The 16,113-nt window shown below is 41.5% G+C and overlaps 1 protein-coding gene across 9 annotated transcripts in view; it reads right to left on the bottom strand.

Moving 5' to 3' along the window:
* Positions 1-16,113, bottom strand: part of chinmo (Chronologically inappropriate morphogenesis) — a 132,058-nt gene that overhangs the window by 100,295 nt on the left and 15,650 nt on the right. For 4 of the 9 annotated variants that reach the window (XR_011900853.1, XM_072306371.1, XM_072306373.1 and 1 more), the window contains exons 4-5: positions 11,455-12,061; positions 6,722-6,931 (exon numbers count right to left, since the gene is read on the bottom strand). Coding sequence is in view for 8 of the 9 variants with exons in the window: in XM_072306371.1 (XP_072162472.1) it covers positions 6,722-6,931; positions 11,455-12,061 (817 nt within the window). In the remaining variant the exon portion in view is untranslated. Of the gene's footprint in view, positions 1-3,659; positions 4,164-6,721; positions 6,932-11,454; positions 12,062-16,113 lie in introns of those variants that run through there. The other 5 variants (XM_072306372.1, XM_072306374.1, XM_019045237.2 and 2 more) reach the window with 3 other exon arrangements.

Raw genomic sequence — 16,113 nt, 5'->3', positions numbered from 1 at the left:
TTTGGTCGCAGAATTGACGTCCATTCTCCAAAAAAAGGCGATTTCTGCCCAAAAGGGCGGGTAGCGGAGCTTAGGGACCATGAAATTCAGAGTCCTCGGGGTCGATTACCTGGAAAACCGTCTTTTTCTAGAAAATCGACGTCAATTTGAGACCAAAGAGAAATTATGGAGGGGTGTACTGTCCCCCTCTTCAGGGGATCATTTTTGGGCCTTGGATGGGCCGATTGTGGATTTTTAGGGGTCAATTTCACGTGAAATTTTCCGTGCTTTTCAATTCTGATGCGATTAATCCGAAATTCGGTCGGGAACCGTGACTTTTCGCATCGTGACCCCCCCCCCTTTACCCTCCAAGGGGAGGTGGGGGGGTTTCGGGACCACGAAATTCGGATTCCTTGGGGTCAATTCCCTATTCAACCCCGCGGTCCCCGACTTCGTGCGACCTAAAACAACCGAGAAAAAGGCCTGGTACGGGTGGTCTGAAACACCCTGTATTAGGAAAAGTTAATTTTCAGGATCACTTAACTATTTCTACGTGCTCATGGATCAGAGGAGTCATAATTAATGATGTATAAAGCTTTGTGGTGAAGTGTCACCATGTTACATACAGCATAATTACAATCAGCAATTGGTCTACAGTTGGGTTAATAAGATGATTTTTGTCAACTTTTTCCCTCTTCTGCACGACCTTACCCTCATGAACGGAAACAGGAAAATATAAGTGATTACTTAAGTTTTTGGTTCCTCTGAATCCCATGATTTTGCATCCTTATCTCTGAAGTTTTCCAGCTATGGAGATGTCTTCGGATTGCTCGTTTAGTCTGGCCTCTGTGTGAAGTCTAATCATGCTTCAGTTATGGCTGGTTAGTTATGGCTTTGCTTCAGCATACTCAAAAGTGTATTTTGCAGTTGGAAAACACAGTATTTTTCTGGCAGTGTCAAAACAATACACTTTTTTCCTGGCTGAAGTTGACGTCCAATTATTATGAGCAAGTTTTATTTCCTTTCCAATTTTTGCTGGGAAAAGGACTAGGCACGGTTGTTTTGAAAAATTGCCCCTAGTCAAATGCGTTGAAACTTCAGTATGTTGTGCAGCATGTCATCATGAACAAAAGTTTTTCTTCTTCATTTTTCTCATGTGGAAGCAGTGAAAGTAACTTCTGTTGGAGGATGATGTTGAGGGTTTTTTTTTTTTTTTTTTTTTTTTTTTTCAAATTACGTGGAGGAGGTTAAGGGTAATTGGGCAGCTGATGATGCCCAATTTAAGGACAAGTGTGCCTTGGCTTCGACTTTCTTGGCTTGCCTGGTGATCATTTTCTGTAAGTTTCTACGTCAGTTAGTAGTTTGTGAAGCTAAATCGTCAGGAATCCCCCAGCCAAGATTTTCCAGCCCCAGAAGGAGCATATACGCAGGCGCCCTCAGGGATAGCTCACTGGCGTCTCCCAAGACTTGGACGCGAGCAAACTCCCGAAGACAAAGGACAAAAGGCAAGGAGAATCCTAGTAGTTCACAACAAACGTAAAGTCAGTAGGTTTGTTACTTTTCCGTGTTTAAAAGAGTTACCTAAGTATACTTCCGCACTTTTCTGTGGCTTTCGATTTTGAGCTCCCGCAAACTATATCAGCGGACTATTTGTAGTTTTTATTTCACCGAATCGGGCGGCCCGAACAGTCGCTGCTGGGAGGTTCAGGCTTCTCCGCGGTGCAACGATGCTTTCGTGGTTCTTAAGGGAGAGGAGGACTGGACATCAAGCTGCCTACCATTGCCCATGCTACTGATTGCTAGGTGTCAAAGTCTCAGTAATTTGTTAGGCTGCTTCTTTAAAATAAGGAAAAGGGGCTCGAGGGGAACTCGCCATGCAAAGCACAGACACACTGGAAAAAAAAACACATTGGATCTAGAGTCCAGACTCTTAAAAACATCGATAAGAAAAAGTACTCTTGATTCGATCAGAATCTAGCTTAAATCAAGAACCAAGCCTTTTAATTTGAGCGGATTTTTGTTTGAATTTTTGATTCAAACAAAAATCCGATTGAATCAAGAGTTTTTTTTCTTGTCAATGTTTTCAAGAGTCTGGGCTCTAGATCCAATGTGCTTTTTTTTCCAGTGACACTAACCCGGGTTAAACACTCCTTCTCCACGGCTAGGGAGGGGAACACGCGAAAAGCCAGCATTGCGAGAAAGCATACCATCGGCTGGGGTTGATAGAAAACTTGGGGTTGTCTCTGAGTTGTTGTTTCCGGGCAAAATGCGACTTCGCCGAACTGCAGTACGGCCGACCCCGGGGGCAATTACTTTTGAGTTACTTTCGAAAGTTAGTTAGGGATTTTCTTACAATGGTCTGCCAGCCGCATCTTTAATGGACTCAAGTAGAGCCGTTCATGGATACCGTGCTGTAAGTTGATTGACAGCAAATCCAAAGAACCATATGACAGAAATGCAACATGGCTACAAGTGCCTAATGTTCGTGCGTCGGATTTGCAAGTGCAGTAGTATCCGAGAATACTTTATGTTTCATCCAGGTCTTCTTGACCATTCGAGGATTTATACGCAATGAATATTTGATGTCTTGTGGCGTTTTGGAACCTGGAGAAAACTCGTACTCGCAAAAAGCCAGGCTCATGAATGTTACGATCGACTTGCAACTCTTCTTTGTCATAACTCTATGGAGTTTGTCTTGGATGCACAATCTAATTATACGATCAGCAGATAATAAGATGGCTGATAAGGTAGTGCTGCAAGTTGGAGCGACTCAAAATGTGACCATTTACGCCTAAATGGACATCTTTCTTCCTTGAATGGGCCTGTTGCAAACTTTTGCTAGAGCAAAAATAAGAGTTGTTTCTTATAGATAATGCCTCAAGAATCACGATGAGCGCATCGGCAAAGTCTGAAATGCACTCATAACTTCACAGTCTGCGTAAGAAATTTGCGGTTTTTTGAGCTTCTCGCTTCAAAAACGATACTACGGCACAGGCGAACATTTTGTAAGAGGAGTCGTTCCATCGTCGGCATAATCATCATGGCCGACGCCAATCCGCCAAAACACGTTTGATGGGACGAGATAACACCTGAACTGGATTAGACCAGATAACAATCGGTGTGTTAACGTTCATATTTTCCACGCCCGAATTGATTGACCTTGAACTCTCCTCGAATTACGCGCGGAACTGCGCGCAAGCGTCGGCCATGATGAATATCGCCGACGATGGAGCGACTCCTCTAACAAAATGTTCACCTGTGCCGTAGTATCGTTTTTGAAGCGGGAAGCTTAAAAAAACGCAAATTTCTTACGCAGATTGTGAAGTTATGAGTGCATTTCAAACTTTGCCGATGCGCTCATCGTGATTTTTGAGGCATTATCTACAAGAAACAACTTTTATTTTTGCTCTAGGAAAAGTTTGCAACAGGCCCATTCAGTTAGTAAAGATCCCTCTCTCATCCTCCTCCATTGGTACGGTTCGACTAAGTCAAGACTAGGTCAAACTGAGTTCCTACTTGGACATCGTCAGCCGACAAATTACCCTTAACCTCCTCCACGTGATTTGAAAAAAAAAAAAAAAAAACCCTCAACATCATCCTCCAACAGAAGTTACTTTCACTGTTTCCACATTACATGAGAAAAATGAAGAAGAAAAAAAAGAAAGGAAGAGGGAAGAAAATAAAAAAAAAGTCTGTCTTATTTAGCGTTCTCTTAGGCATTCCAACTCTCCTACATACTTTCGCATGGATTATCATTTGTTTTTCCTCTCCTTCTATTTCTCTCTTTTCGTATTACTTGTGATTTTAGCATTATCATGTTTAGTAAAAATGGACTTCTTAAACGTTTTTAAAGACTTAGAGCAAGGATCGATGAGAAGAAGAGGCGACATGGCCAAAAGTGAGGCCGCGTAAGAAGACGGCATGCGGGCGCCATCCGGTAATTATGGGCGCAGCCTCGTGAGCGTCGGAGTTCGAGCGGTAGAGGAGCCCAGGTATGGGTGGCGGGGCAGCAGAGAGGGGTCGGAGAGGACTGGAAGGGAAGGGCACGAGCGGCGCCGCACAATGGTATGGCTTTCGGCGGGAGCGCGCGAAACCTCCGTTTACGCACATAAAACGGCGAATATCTCGAAAACCGCACATGGGATCTTGTTTGGCCCCTTGGAACTTTAGTTCATGATGACATGCTGCACAACATACGGAAGTTTCAACACATTAGACCGGGGGCAACATTCCGTAAGAGCCGTGCATAGTCCTCTTTCAGCACCAAGTCTGGAGGTGCTCTTGATTGTCTGTATGGCTGAGTAAGCCTCATACATAAGTCATTAATTTTCCTTTGTTTCGAGGAGTTCACCCTTCCCCAAATAACTTTCCGAATTCTCTGCAGATTAGAAACCAGTTGTCAATAATACGGATAGGTATCTGAATATACAGGGTTATCCAAAAGTCACCTACCACCCCTGTAACTTTTTTCCTAATTGAGAGAGAAGTTTGAAACTTTGGGAATGGTCCTCGGTTTAAGGTAGCAACTTTTTGGTCCCCTCAAAATTTTGGGGGGCGGCCCCTCCCTAAGGGGGGCGGGGGCTAACTTTTTTTTTAAATGGCAACCCCCCTTTTCTGATACCTCATTCGAAAGATAATAACAAAAGAACATTTTTGGCGCAAACCGCAGGTTAAAATGTTGATTTTTGACAAAATGGCGGCCGGTTAAAGATCAAAATGGCGGAAATTCGGCACCTCCGTTTTTTATCGGCGGATTGGTCTGAAACTCAGATCTCTAAGGGATTTCAGGACGAGAAAAACGATTCTGGCATCAGTTTTCCAGAAATGTCAGTCCTTTTCAAAATGGCGGCGGTTAAAATGGTGGCTTAGAGCGGGGAAAGAATATTTAGGCTACTTATCGTCGGATTTGTATGAGACTTGGTATCCGGGGGTCTTTCGGCACGAGAAGAACGAATTTTTCATTGGATTCTGGAAATTTATAAAAACTTTAAAATGGCGGCAAAAATGCGAATGGCGATGGTGGATGCGGATTTTTCGTTATTTTTCCACCAGCATATTGACAAAATTCAGTGTTTCAAAAATCTAATGAAACATTCATTTTTTTCGAGCCAAAGACCACCAGAGTATTGACTTTTGCGCAAATCCATCGGTAAATAGCCGTGATATGGATTTTCCGTCATTTTTTCGCCGCCATTTTACAGTTTTCAAAAATTTCCAGAATCCAATGAAAGATTCGTTCTCCTCGTGCCAAAATACCCTCGGATACCAAGTCTCATACAAATCCGACGATAAGTAGCCTAAATGTCCTTTTCCCGCTCTAAGCCACCATTTTAACCGCCGCCATTTTGAAAAGGACTGACATTTCTGAAAAACTAATGCCAGAATCGTTTTTCTCGTCCTGAAAACCCTAAGAAATCTGAGTCTCAGACCGATCCGCCGATAAAAAACGGAGGTGCCGAATTTCCGCCATTTTGATCTTTGACCGGCCGCCATTTTGTCAAAAATCAACATTTTAACCTGCGGTTTGCGCCAAAAATGTTCTTTTTTTATTACCTTTCGAATGAGGTATCACAAAAGGGGGGTTGCCATTTGAAAAAAAAAGTTAGCCCCCGCCCCCCAAAATTTTGAGGGGACCAAAAAGTTACTACCTTCAACCGAGGAACATTCCCAAAGTTTCAAACTTCTATCTCAATTAGGAAAAAAGTTACAGGGGTGGTAGGTGACTTTTGGATAACCCTGTATGAAGTCACTAGCAATGATTTTCTTAAGTTCTTTCTAAAGGAACAAAAAACTCAAGTAATCACTTATATTTTCCTGTTTCCGTTCATGAGGGTAAGGTCGTGCAAAAGAGGGAAAAAATTGACAACAATTATCTTATTAACCCAACTGTAGACAAATTGCTGATTGAAATTATGCTGTATGTAACACGGTGACACTTTACCACAAAGCTTCATACACCATTAATTATGACTCTTCTGATCCATGAGCACGTAGAAATAGTTAAGTGATCCTGAAAATTAATTTTTCCTAATACATCATCATGAGTTTCAACGAGAAAAATGTAAATATTCAAGATGATTCTAACCTCAATCGTCCTCGATGGTACCACATCATTTTAGCTCTGTAAGAAATATATTTTCTTATTGAAAACAATATGTTTCATACAAGAAAAAATATAAATCAGAGAAAAAATCTACATAAAAAAGGAAAGAATTCTATCTCAAAGAAAAAAATATATCTCTGAGAAAAAATCATACACCAGAGAGAAAAAAAATAAATCTGAGGAGAAAATATTTATTTTTGCTTTATGGTTCGAACCCCACAGAGTATTTACCAGAATATAAACGTTAACAGTCAGGAAGCAAATTGATACATGCTCAACTTCAAATTCTGCGAGTCAGCAAGCAAGTAAAGGCAAGTGACTCACTGGCTAGACATTGAATGGAATAATTGGGGCCTTGGTGAACACTGGCTCACTACGAAAGTCCCTTAGTTTCAGAAACTTATTCTATGCCTATCTTTCACTGGCAGAGATTTGGGACATCAAAATAACAACACAGAATAGTTCTAACCTGTCTCAGACCAAGCATGTTAGGGGTCACATCTGACTGTCCGCCATAACTTCATGATCTAAAGTCAGGTTTGAAAATAGCCATCTGTAAAAATACAGTTTGTAGAAAAGAAGTATGCCACCATGCTCGCACATGGCATGAGCCATGCTTAGAAATGAAATTGCGCTAACCTAACTTACCGTCCGGAGTCGACGTGGATGTTGTACTTTTTTGTAACACAGGCTGTTTATAGAGGACCAACTCTTTTGTTGTTTGCACAGAATTCCATAGAACCATTTGTGATCCAGCGGCAGGAGAGCTTTCCTTTTCTTTCTCTCTTCCTCGACTCCCATTCTCGCTACTTTCTCCACCACTAGGTACCTCACTTTTTACCCGTAAATCTGCAACACACATAAAAATAAATTACAAAACATGATGTCACTGATTTAAAAGTAGTGTACTTACTTTTTCTGTGAAGAGATTTGGGGTAATATAAATATTCATTTTTGAGCAAGAACAAAATAAAAAAGCCTTTTCTTGTAAGCCCTTGTGATGGTAATTTCAAGAGCAAATCGGACCCCAAGACGTAAAGAAATGGGTTACAGCATATTTCACATAACTTGGTTTGTGCCTGAACAGAAATGAAACTGAATATATGTTTTCCACCAAGGACTTAAATATTAGCAGAGGGTTGCTGAGCATTGCAGGGATAAAACCTGTGAAACTAGTCAAGTTCCTGGGAATTTACAATGATAAGAAATTGAAATGGGATGTTAAAATTTATAAATTGATTAACAGACTGGCCTCCATGAGTTACGAGATGAGTTGAGCAGGTGATTTCGGAGGTAGGAATGGAATCATTCTATTACGGGCATGCTTTCTTTAATTTGAAGTATAGTATATTTGATTAGGGTGGTGGTAAAACAATGCAAGATGTAATGAAAAAACAAAAGCATATCCAGCAATCGATGCTAGGTTTGAAAACAGCTGCCTCTTGCAGAGAATATTTCATGAAGCATCGATTTTGAACAGTAAGGTCTATCTACATTTCATAACTTTTAAAAGTAGTTCAAGAGAATGATGAAATTGTCACATTCTAAAATGCCCTCTCTTATGGAACCAGATGTAGTAGCAATGTGCAACTGTCCTATTTTAAATCCGCAAGATTTTACGGTATAGTCCAGTCAATCTAGCTTCATACCTCGGAAAAATTAGCACAAACTTTTCCTTTGGTATATAGTCTTCAGGTATCCAATAAGACAGAAAAAGAAGTTTACCAAAAAATTCCATCGGGAAAGTGATCAAATTGCAGTTTTTCGAAATGGCAGCTTACAGTGCTTTTCAAAGAGGACGGACATATGGATCTTCCTTTATAACTCAAAAATCATGCGTCCAACAAAAAAATTACTACATATCAATTTGAAATATCATCAAATTTTGGTGAAGAATCATAATCAAAAATTAGGCTTTAATTATTTTCTTCCCTACGAATTTTGCTATTTTAAAAACACCGACCGGCAAAATCTGCTAAAACTTCACGATTTTTTTCGTTCTTGACCAATTTAAGGTCAAAATAATTAATTTAAGGTTAAAAACAACGGCACCACTGATAAAGACATTAAATTTAATGAAGGAATACCCATCCATTTAGCCTTTTCATCTTTAATGGCCTCATTGTGAGACAAATCATTCAAAGGCATGAAGTCAATATTTAACAACAAGTTCAGCTGCAACATCATCAACTCAAAACGCATTTCAAAGACTAATATGTTGTTTCAGACGCTCTGTAGCCCTTCTTGGTCTTCACCATATGCTGGGGAAATTTTTTGGTCGTGAGTTAAAAGAGCGGAGAAGAGCATAAGGTGGGAAAATCGGCTACTTTAAACAGCGCGCATGGCATTGATTAGCTCCGCCGGATTGGCACAGTTGCCATGGGTCCTTTCATTCTGATAAAAGTACGTGTGAAGGTGCTCTATAGGCCACAACTGGACCTCACACAATGCAGTTATGTTTCAGCACAATTTCTAGATTTTCTCTGCATTTTCATTCTTTGACACTAAGTTATATCGTTTTAATTTATCCATTTTCGCGATGAAATCATGAGCTCTGGCATAAGCCGGGGTAGATGTGACAACCCTGTGTAGCTAACTGTGATTAGCGTAGGAGAGGAGACCTCTTGAGGAGTCGCGGGCACAATTTAAAACGGCTGATTTTTCTGACTCACGCTCCTCTCCGCTCTTGTAACTCGCAACCCAAAAATTTCCAAGGCATACAGTAAGGCCATAGAGGAGCTACTGGGAGTCAGGAAAATCTGATCGTTTCTCGTCAAAATTAGAAAATGGCTTTTACGGGAATCAGCCCTGACGTGAAAAAAAGAGGTTTTTTTGGCGTTCCACCTCTTCGGAGGTCATAACTCAAGTATAAGTTGACAAAACCCTATGTTTTACATTTTCTGAAGGTTCTTGTCACACTGTAAACACTCGTCTGAACCGCGTACTATAGTCCAGGAGCTCCAAATCTTGGCCAAAAATCCGATTCTGGAGAGTGCGAAAATCTGGCCATCGAGCATGCAGCCTTGATTTACATCCTTTAGCAGGTGTGAAATGACCTATCAAATATTATGTAAGTATTTTCAAGGTCAGATATGTGGTGACAAACTTCACAGGCTCTGAGGTAAATAAACAAATGTGAGAATGAGTCAGTTAAGTCATTTTTTTTATTGTGTTATTCAAAAGTAGTAAGTGACCAAAGCTTACAGTTTTTTTCCTATTTTTTTTTTGATGACTGCAAACGGGAGAAAAGTTTATTTGAAAGTGCAAAAAATTAGGGTGGCCTAAAACGGCGTTTGAACCGAGCGCTCGTAGGTTTCGAATGTACACATCACGATCAATATGGCGGCGGAATGCGTAGTGAAAGAATAGATCGTATTTGATACATCAAACAGGTGAGATAGTATCGATATTGATTGGTTCAAAACATAAAATTAGCCTCATAAGTCAATCTAGAAATCGGAGGGAACGGGTTTTTTTGTAACAGATGTTTTTTTTTTTTTGAGTACCAAATGCCAATGCAAAGAGAAATTGTTAAGAATTTTCTCATTTTCAGATTTTCCAACTTAAATCCTAACAGATTGGTTTGAGGTTATGCTCTATTGTTTTGAACCAAACGATACATCGAACCACTATCGAATACGGTCTATACACGGCGGCGTCGCGCTGGCGGTGTGATTTTAATGGTCAATTGGAGGTTATGTAGGTTACTTTGTTTGAGATTAATATCCATTGTTCTCAATCCTCTAAGCTTTTCAATCAGAATGCGATACAGATGAATGTAGGATATGAAACTTTCACACAGAACTTTCTTAACCTCAAACGAGAAATCGTGATGTCAACAACGGCGGCGTGGCGGTACTAAGCAGGTCAGCTTCGGCGCTGCCATCTTCCCGTTCTTTGACGCGTATACTCGACGATTCACGGCGGTCGGTTCAAACATGTTTTCGAGGACCCCTAAAAAGGAAGCGTTATATCTCCGCGGAGACAATTTTTCGTGAAATTTTAACGAGCGCATCGTTCTCCTCGTACCAAAAACTGTAGGATTCAACTATTTGCAGGCAAATCCCTCCCAAACTTAACTGACTCATTCGAGGTAAATAAACAAATGTGAGAATTCGAGGTGCACGTTATTACATAGTACCTTGCGTTGTATTGTTGAAAGTCGGCATGGATCCCAATCAATTAAGGAACAAAAAGCTCAGAGTAAGCACTTTGTGATAGTTTAATTGTTTCTTGCATTAGGATTATATGTATTACGATTAATTTTGTGGCCATTACGAGACTTTAAAGTTTTGCCTGAAAATGAGCAAAAAATGACCTTGACCTCAACTTTGCATTATTACCGTTTCTTGCGGATTCATTCTTATTGGTGCAAAAATGTAGGTCATGTGTTCCTCTAAAAGGATATAATTGATTTCTTTGCATCTGCGGATTTCTGTAGTCATTTTAGTGCAGCAGTTAGGTGATCTGAGTGATCTCATTTCGCTGTGCAAATTTAAATCTGGTGAAAATAGTGGTCAAAATTTCTTAAGAGTATTTCGTGTTCAATTTCTTGTAAAAAGATCAAAATTTGTTGAACCAAATGATATTACAGCATTAGAAAACTTACTTCTAAATTCACTTCGGACATGTTTGAATTCTTACTTGTCTGGTGTCCATTAAAAAATTAGGTAAGAACATATAATACTAGCCGTGATTGGGGAGTGCCCCTGGACCCCTGGTTCCTAGCTTCCCAGCCGTCCCTCATAGCTATTTACTTTCAAAATAATAATAATAATGAGAAGACAACAGCTTCGCCACTTTGTCCACGGCCGCCATCTTGGATTTTGGAATTTTGAAAATCCGACAAAAAATTCGAGTTTCCAGTCGAAAAAAACCTCCAAAATCGAGTTTGTCAACAATCGATCGAACAAGAGCCAACACAGCATTTTAGGCCACGGCCGCTATCTTGGATTTTGGAGTTCTCAAAATCTGACCAAAAATTCGAGGTTCCCTTCAAACAATACCCCCTAGAAACGATTTTCGCAAAAATCTGTCGAAAAATACCTCCTAATACCTGAAATTTCGTCTATAATTTTGGTGCCGCTGCCGACTGCTGTGACGTCACGCGCGACACGATTGAACCTGTTCGGCGCGGTGCGCGTTAACAACCCCGTATCCCCTATGCAGTACTATTGGAAGAGAAGAAACAACCTTTCTCTTTTTTGGACTTCAGCAGCATTTTTTCCTAAATTTGAGTTTTTGTTTATTTTTAGACATGTTTCGGTGGTCCTTACCTTCATTCTTGTCAACTTTGAAGGAAATCGCTTTGACAGTTTTATGGTAAAAGTGTTGTTGAAATCTTGGTATGGTAGCTTTATATGTTTAATTACCTTCAGCACAATTTGGATTCATTGGAGGAGGCCAATGAGGATTTCCAGGTGATGGAGTAGGCCGGTTAGTATCCACAGCAGCAGGCCTGTCGAATGACCCGACCGAGTCCGAGGCTTCATAAAAATAGTGGGGTGATCCTGGCTGGCCAGGGAACTGCGACACCGATATTGGTGACTCTCTCTCCGGTTTAGTAGCATCTCGCAGCACTGACGGTCTGATAGAGGAGTCGCGCATTGGATCACTGGGACTTCGCCCATAGTAGCGTTTCCTTGGTAAATTGTCATAGCCAGTTGCCATTGAGGTTGGTGTGGTTTGTTGGGAAGATGGAGGAACTCGCTGCTCGAAAGCGGGAGTGCGGTAGTGATGAATGTAAGGTGTAAAAACAGGCGAATATGACGAAGTAGGTGGTGGTTGCATCGTTGAATCATTTGAGGTAGATTCATCTGGTTTTGAGGTAGATACATTACTTTGTTTCCGATCGGACAATTTCCCTGATCGACCGCTGGGAGACTCCAGCTCTTCTCTGCGAGTTTCTTCCACAACATTATCATGATGCTCTTGTTGAGCAGCAGCAAGTTTCTCATGCTCAATAGACAGCCCCTTAACCTGGAACAGAGCAGCCATTTCTTTATATCACCGCGTTGAAAAAATACATTGCAAAGGTGTAATTTAAGCATTGAATCAATATAATTATGATAAAAACAAAAGTGTGTTGATTTAGATGTGGATCAATCGGCTGGTGCGAAATTATTCGTGGGACTATTTTAGGTACATGAACACAATGAATTAAGAAATTATAACAGAGGTGGAAGAGGCTTCACGAGGAAATGAAATTCCTCTATGCCAGGTTTCCCAGGCATCCGCACACTACCTATTCCTCGGAAACGGCCGAAAATTGAGCTTCCGGACGAAAAAGAAATCAACCCCAAAGAATTCAATGAAAATATTTTCAGCCCCTCAAAACACCATGGGGAGGGGGGTTAAGGGGGGTGCTCCCCGTTTCTCACATATTTCAAATAGGAAGAGTATGCTTTAACTACAGTTTAAATTCTATTGCCAAATATAAGAGCTTTTTGTTCTATGCTTTTTTCCCTACACCCGCTTCTTTTGAGTTACGGGGCATTTTTGGAGCAGACTTCAATAAGACACTATAGGCGTTAAAACTTTTCGATTTTCAAAATCTGGGAGTCTCCTGAGAGAAGAAATTAATACCTACATATAGTTATGCCCGCCCCATGATGCCTCTTGATCCAGAAGTATGGGGGCAAAGACCCCCCGAGAAGAGGTTGTTCCAAAAACGCCGATTTTGCCCCCCCCCCCTTGGATTTGGCCCAAACTTTGTTCAGATGTTGTTCTAGATGTCCCTGATGCTTGGGTAAAATTTTAGCCCCCTCGGATAATTGGGGGGAGGGGGCAGGGGGGCAAAGTTACAATTTTTTCAAAACTTTAAAAATCGATATCTCGCGAACGGATTGAGTGTTAGTGTTGCGGTTTGCGCTAAAAAACGTTAAAAAATATTCTCTACAAGAATATTACTGCTGTTTGCACGGTTGCGTAATTTATCGTAGTCATAAATCGATTTTTTCGATTTTGAAGGTTCGACTTTTTTTCGTTTTTCGTCTCTCCTCTCCAGGCGATCGTTGTTAGGTAGACGAAAAAAACCTGTTGAGGTGTTTGTCCATGAAATTCTGCATCTACCACATTTTGTTTGACCTTGGGGAAACGATTCGTTCGTGAGTTAAAGCGATCTTTCTGCGCGTTACCGGTTACGTGCGGGCGGCATATCGGCGGTGCTCCGTCCCGCGCGGGCACGGCAGAGGTTGTTTCACCGCTAGGGCCTTATATTCATGCTGTAGGCTGTAATTATCGAATTTTTCTCCTCCCCCCACCTTTCCCCACCAATAAAATTTTTTTATTACTTCGTTATACAGGGTATCCCAGACCACCCGTAACAGGTCTTTTTCTTAGTTGGTTTAGGTGGTACGAAGTGGGGGACCGCGGGGTTAAATAGGGAATTGACCCCAAGGAATCCGAATTTCACAGTCCTGAAACCCCCCATGCCCACCTTGGGAGGCAAAGAGGGGGTCACGATCTGGAAAGTTGGGAGACATTGTGCCTCCCCCTTTTACCCCCAGGGGAGGTTAGGGGGGCTTCAGGACCATGAAAATCGGATTCCTTGGGGTCGATTACCCCAAGGGGAGCATGGGGGGTTTCGGGACCATGACATTCGGATACCTTGGGGTCAACTACCTATTGAACCCCGCAGTTCCCCACTTCGTACGTTACCTTTACCAACCGAGAAAAAGACCTGGTACGGATGGTCTGGGACACCCTGTATAACGAAGTATAAAAAAATATTTATTGGTGGGGAAGGGTGGGGGGAAGAGAAAATATCGATAATTACAGCCTACAGCATGAATATAAGGCCCTAGCGGTGAAACAACCTCTGTCTCGCCCGCGCGTAACCGGGAACGCGCAGAAAGCCGCTATAACTCAAGAACGAATCGTTTCCCCAAGGTCAAATAAAGTGTGGTCGATGCAGAATTTCATGAAAAATCACCTCAACAGGTTTGTTTCGCCTAGCAACGATCGCCTGAAGAGGAGAGACGAAAAACGAAAAAAAGTCGAACCATCAAAATCGAAAAAATCGATTTATGACTACGATAAATTGCGCAACCGAGCTAACAGCGGAGTATTCTTGTAGAGAATATTTTTTTACGTTTTTTAGCACCAACCGCAACACTAACACTCAATCCGTTCGCGAGATATCGATTTTTAAAGTTTTGAAAAACTTGCAACTTTGCCCCCCTGCCCCCTCCACCCCCCAATTATCCGAGGGGGCTGAAATTTTACCCAAGCATTGGGGACACCTAGTACAACATCTGAGGAAAGTTTTAGCCAAACCCGGGGGGGGGGGGGGGCAATATCGGCGTTTTTGGACCAACCTCTTTTAGGGCTTGAGAGGCCCGCAAGTCGAAAATTTCAAATGGCAAGTGTATATCTATACTATAAGCTCCAAGACCTCCTAATTTTGCGAAACTGGTGACGCTTAGTTCCAGCGTTCTACCGGGCCGATTTTCATGATTTTTGCGGCTATCGACGGGCAATTGTCTCTAGATAAGCCAACTCCTTTCAGATTTTCAAAATATGGCCCAGGTTTTTTTATATTACGTGGTAAAGTTGCGAATTCTCCCATTAAAACAATGTAAATTTATACTTCTTGTCATAGTTCGTTTGAGCGTTCTACCGGGCCGATTTCCATGATTTTTGCGTAAATCGACAGGTAATAGGCCCTAGATGAGCCCGCTGTAATCAGATTTTGGAAAAAGGACCCAGGTTTCTTTAAAATCACGTTATAAAAGTGAGTGAGTTTACAGAATGCTCCGATACTGCTACCGCTATGCGCGGGAGGATGCGCAGTGGTTGAGGAGGTTGCGCAGTAGCTGTGTAGCTTGCGCATCAGCTCTACACTTATTTACACAAGATTTGCGCCGACGATTACATGTCGAGCGGTGGCCGGGTCGTCCAAGACGTCGTATGCGTCCACTATGAAGTAGGTGTAGGTTCGATCCCCGACTCATGATGTCCTAATTATTACCTCACTATCATTATTCATTGTTTTACTGCAACATTTCATCAAGCAGTTATTCCAAAACGCGTCCTTTTAATTTTAAAGTAATTTTAAGTAAAGTTTAAAATTAAAGTATACCTCATATCGTAATTTTTTAGGGGAAAAATAAAACTAACACTGCTAGGAGGGTAAAAATAGGGCCGCGAAGCGGCCCATTGATGGCGCGGAGCGCCTTTAGGGGGTTGGGCCGCGTAGCGGCCAGGGGGCGTAGCCCCCTAGTTTTGACTAAAGACTATGATTCTACACGAAAAGTTATGAAGAATGGCCTATTTCGCTTAATTTCTTAGCCCCTTTCTCCCGGGAAACTTCAATCGCTCATAAATCCGGAACCGTTTATTTCCCCGGTCTAATGAACCACTGGTTGGATGCGGAAAAAGACGAACCATTTAAATTTGGTTAAAATAAAAGCTTGAGATCTTTGTGTAATCCATATTTAGAAGAAAATTTTTTGACTCAAAAACTGAAAAAAAGCACATAAGTTAACTTGAAAATGTGATATCAGTATTTTGCGCTTAAGAATCTTAAATTATGCAATTTTAGACGATTTTTCGTCCAAACTGGACCTTGATATCTTCCTTCATTTGAGAGATATCGAAGTTCACAGGTTTTAACAAAGTTTGAAGAAATTCCAGGGGCGGGGGGGGGGGGGGGGGGCGAAAAAAGCCGTTTTCGCATTAAGCTCTTTTCTTGCGCACTAACTTTTTCATTTCAATAGGAATTGACACTTACTAATCTTCCAAATTCAATTTTTCAAATTTAAACCCTTTAGGCCACGGCACAAGGGTCTAGGGGTGGTTTAAGGATCCCAAATTTTTTGTAGCTTATTTTTAGCTTTTTAGGCCACTGAAAATCATGGTGAGCCTGGGCGCTGCCCTAATCTACGTTTACCCAGCTGTAGGCAAATAATCTCAATGTAAAAGCGGGATCGTTGTTCCTGCAAAAAATAGTTTCCCGTAACCCGCCATACATCACTGGAACGACCACAGTAGATAGTTCAAGCATGAACTCTTCGGAAAGAAAGCCTTTC

Source organism: Bemisia tabaci, chromosome 1 (genome assembly GCF_918797505.1).
Source record: "Bemisia tabaci chromosome 1, PGI_BMITA_v3".
Taxonomy (NCBI): domain Eukaryota; kingdom Metazoa; phylum Arthropoda; class Insecta; order Hemiptera; family Aleyrodidae; genus Bemisia; species Bemisia tabaci.
This window is presented reverse-complemented; position numbering and strand designations above follow the sequence as displayed.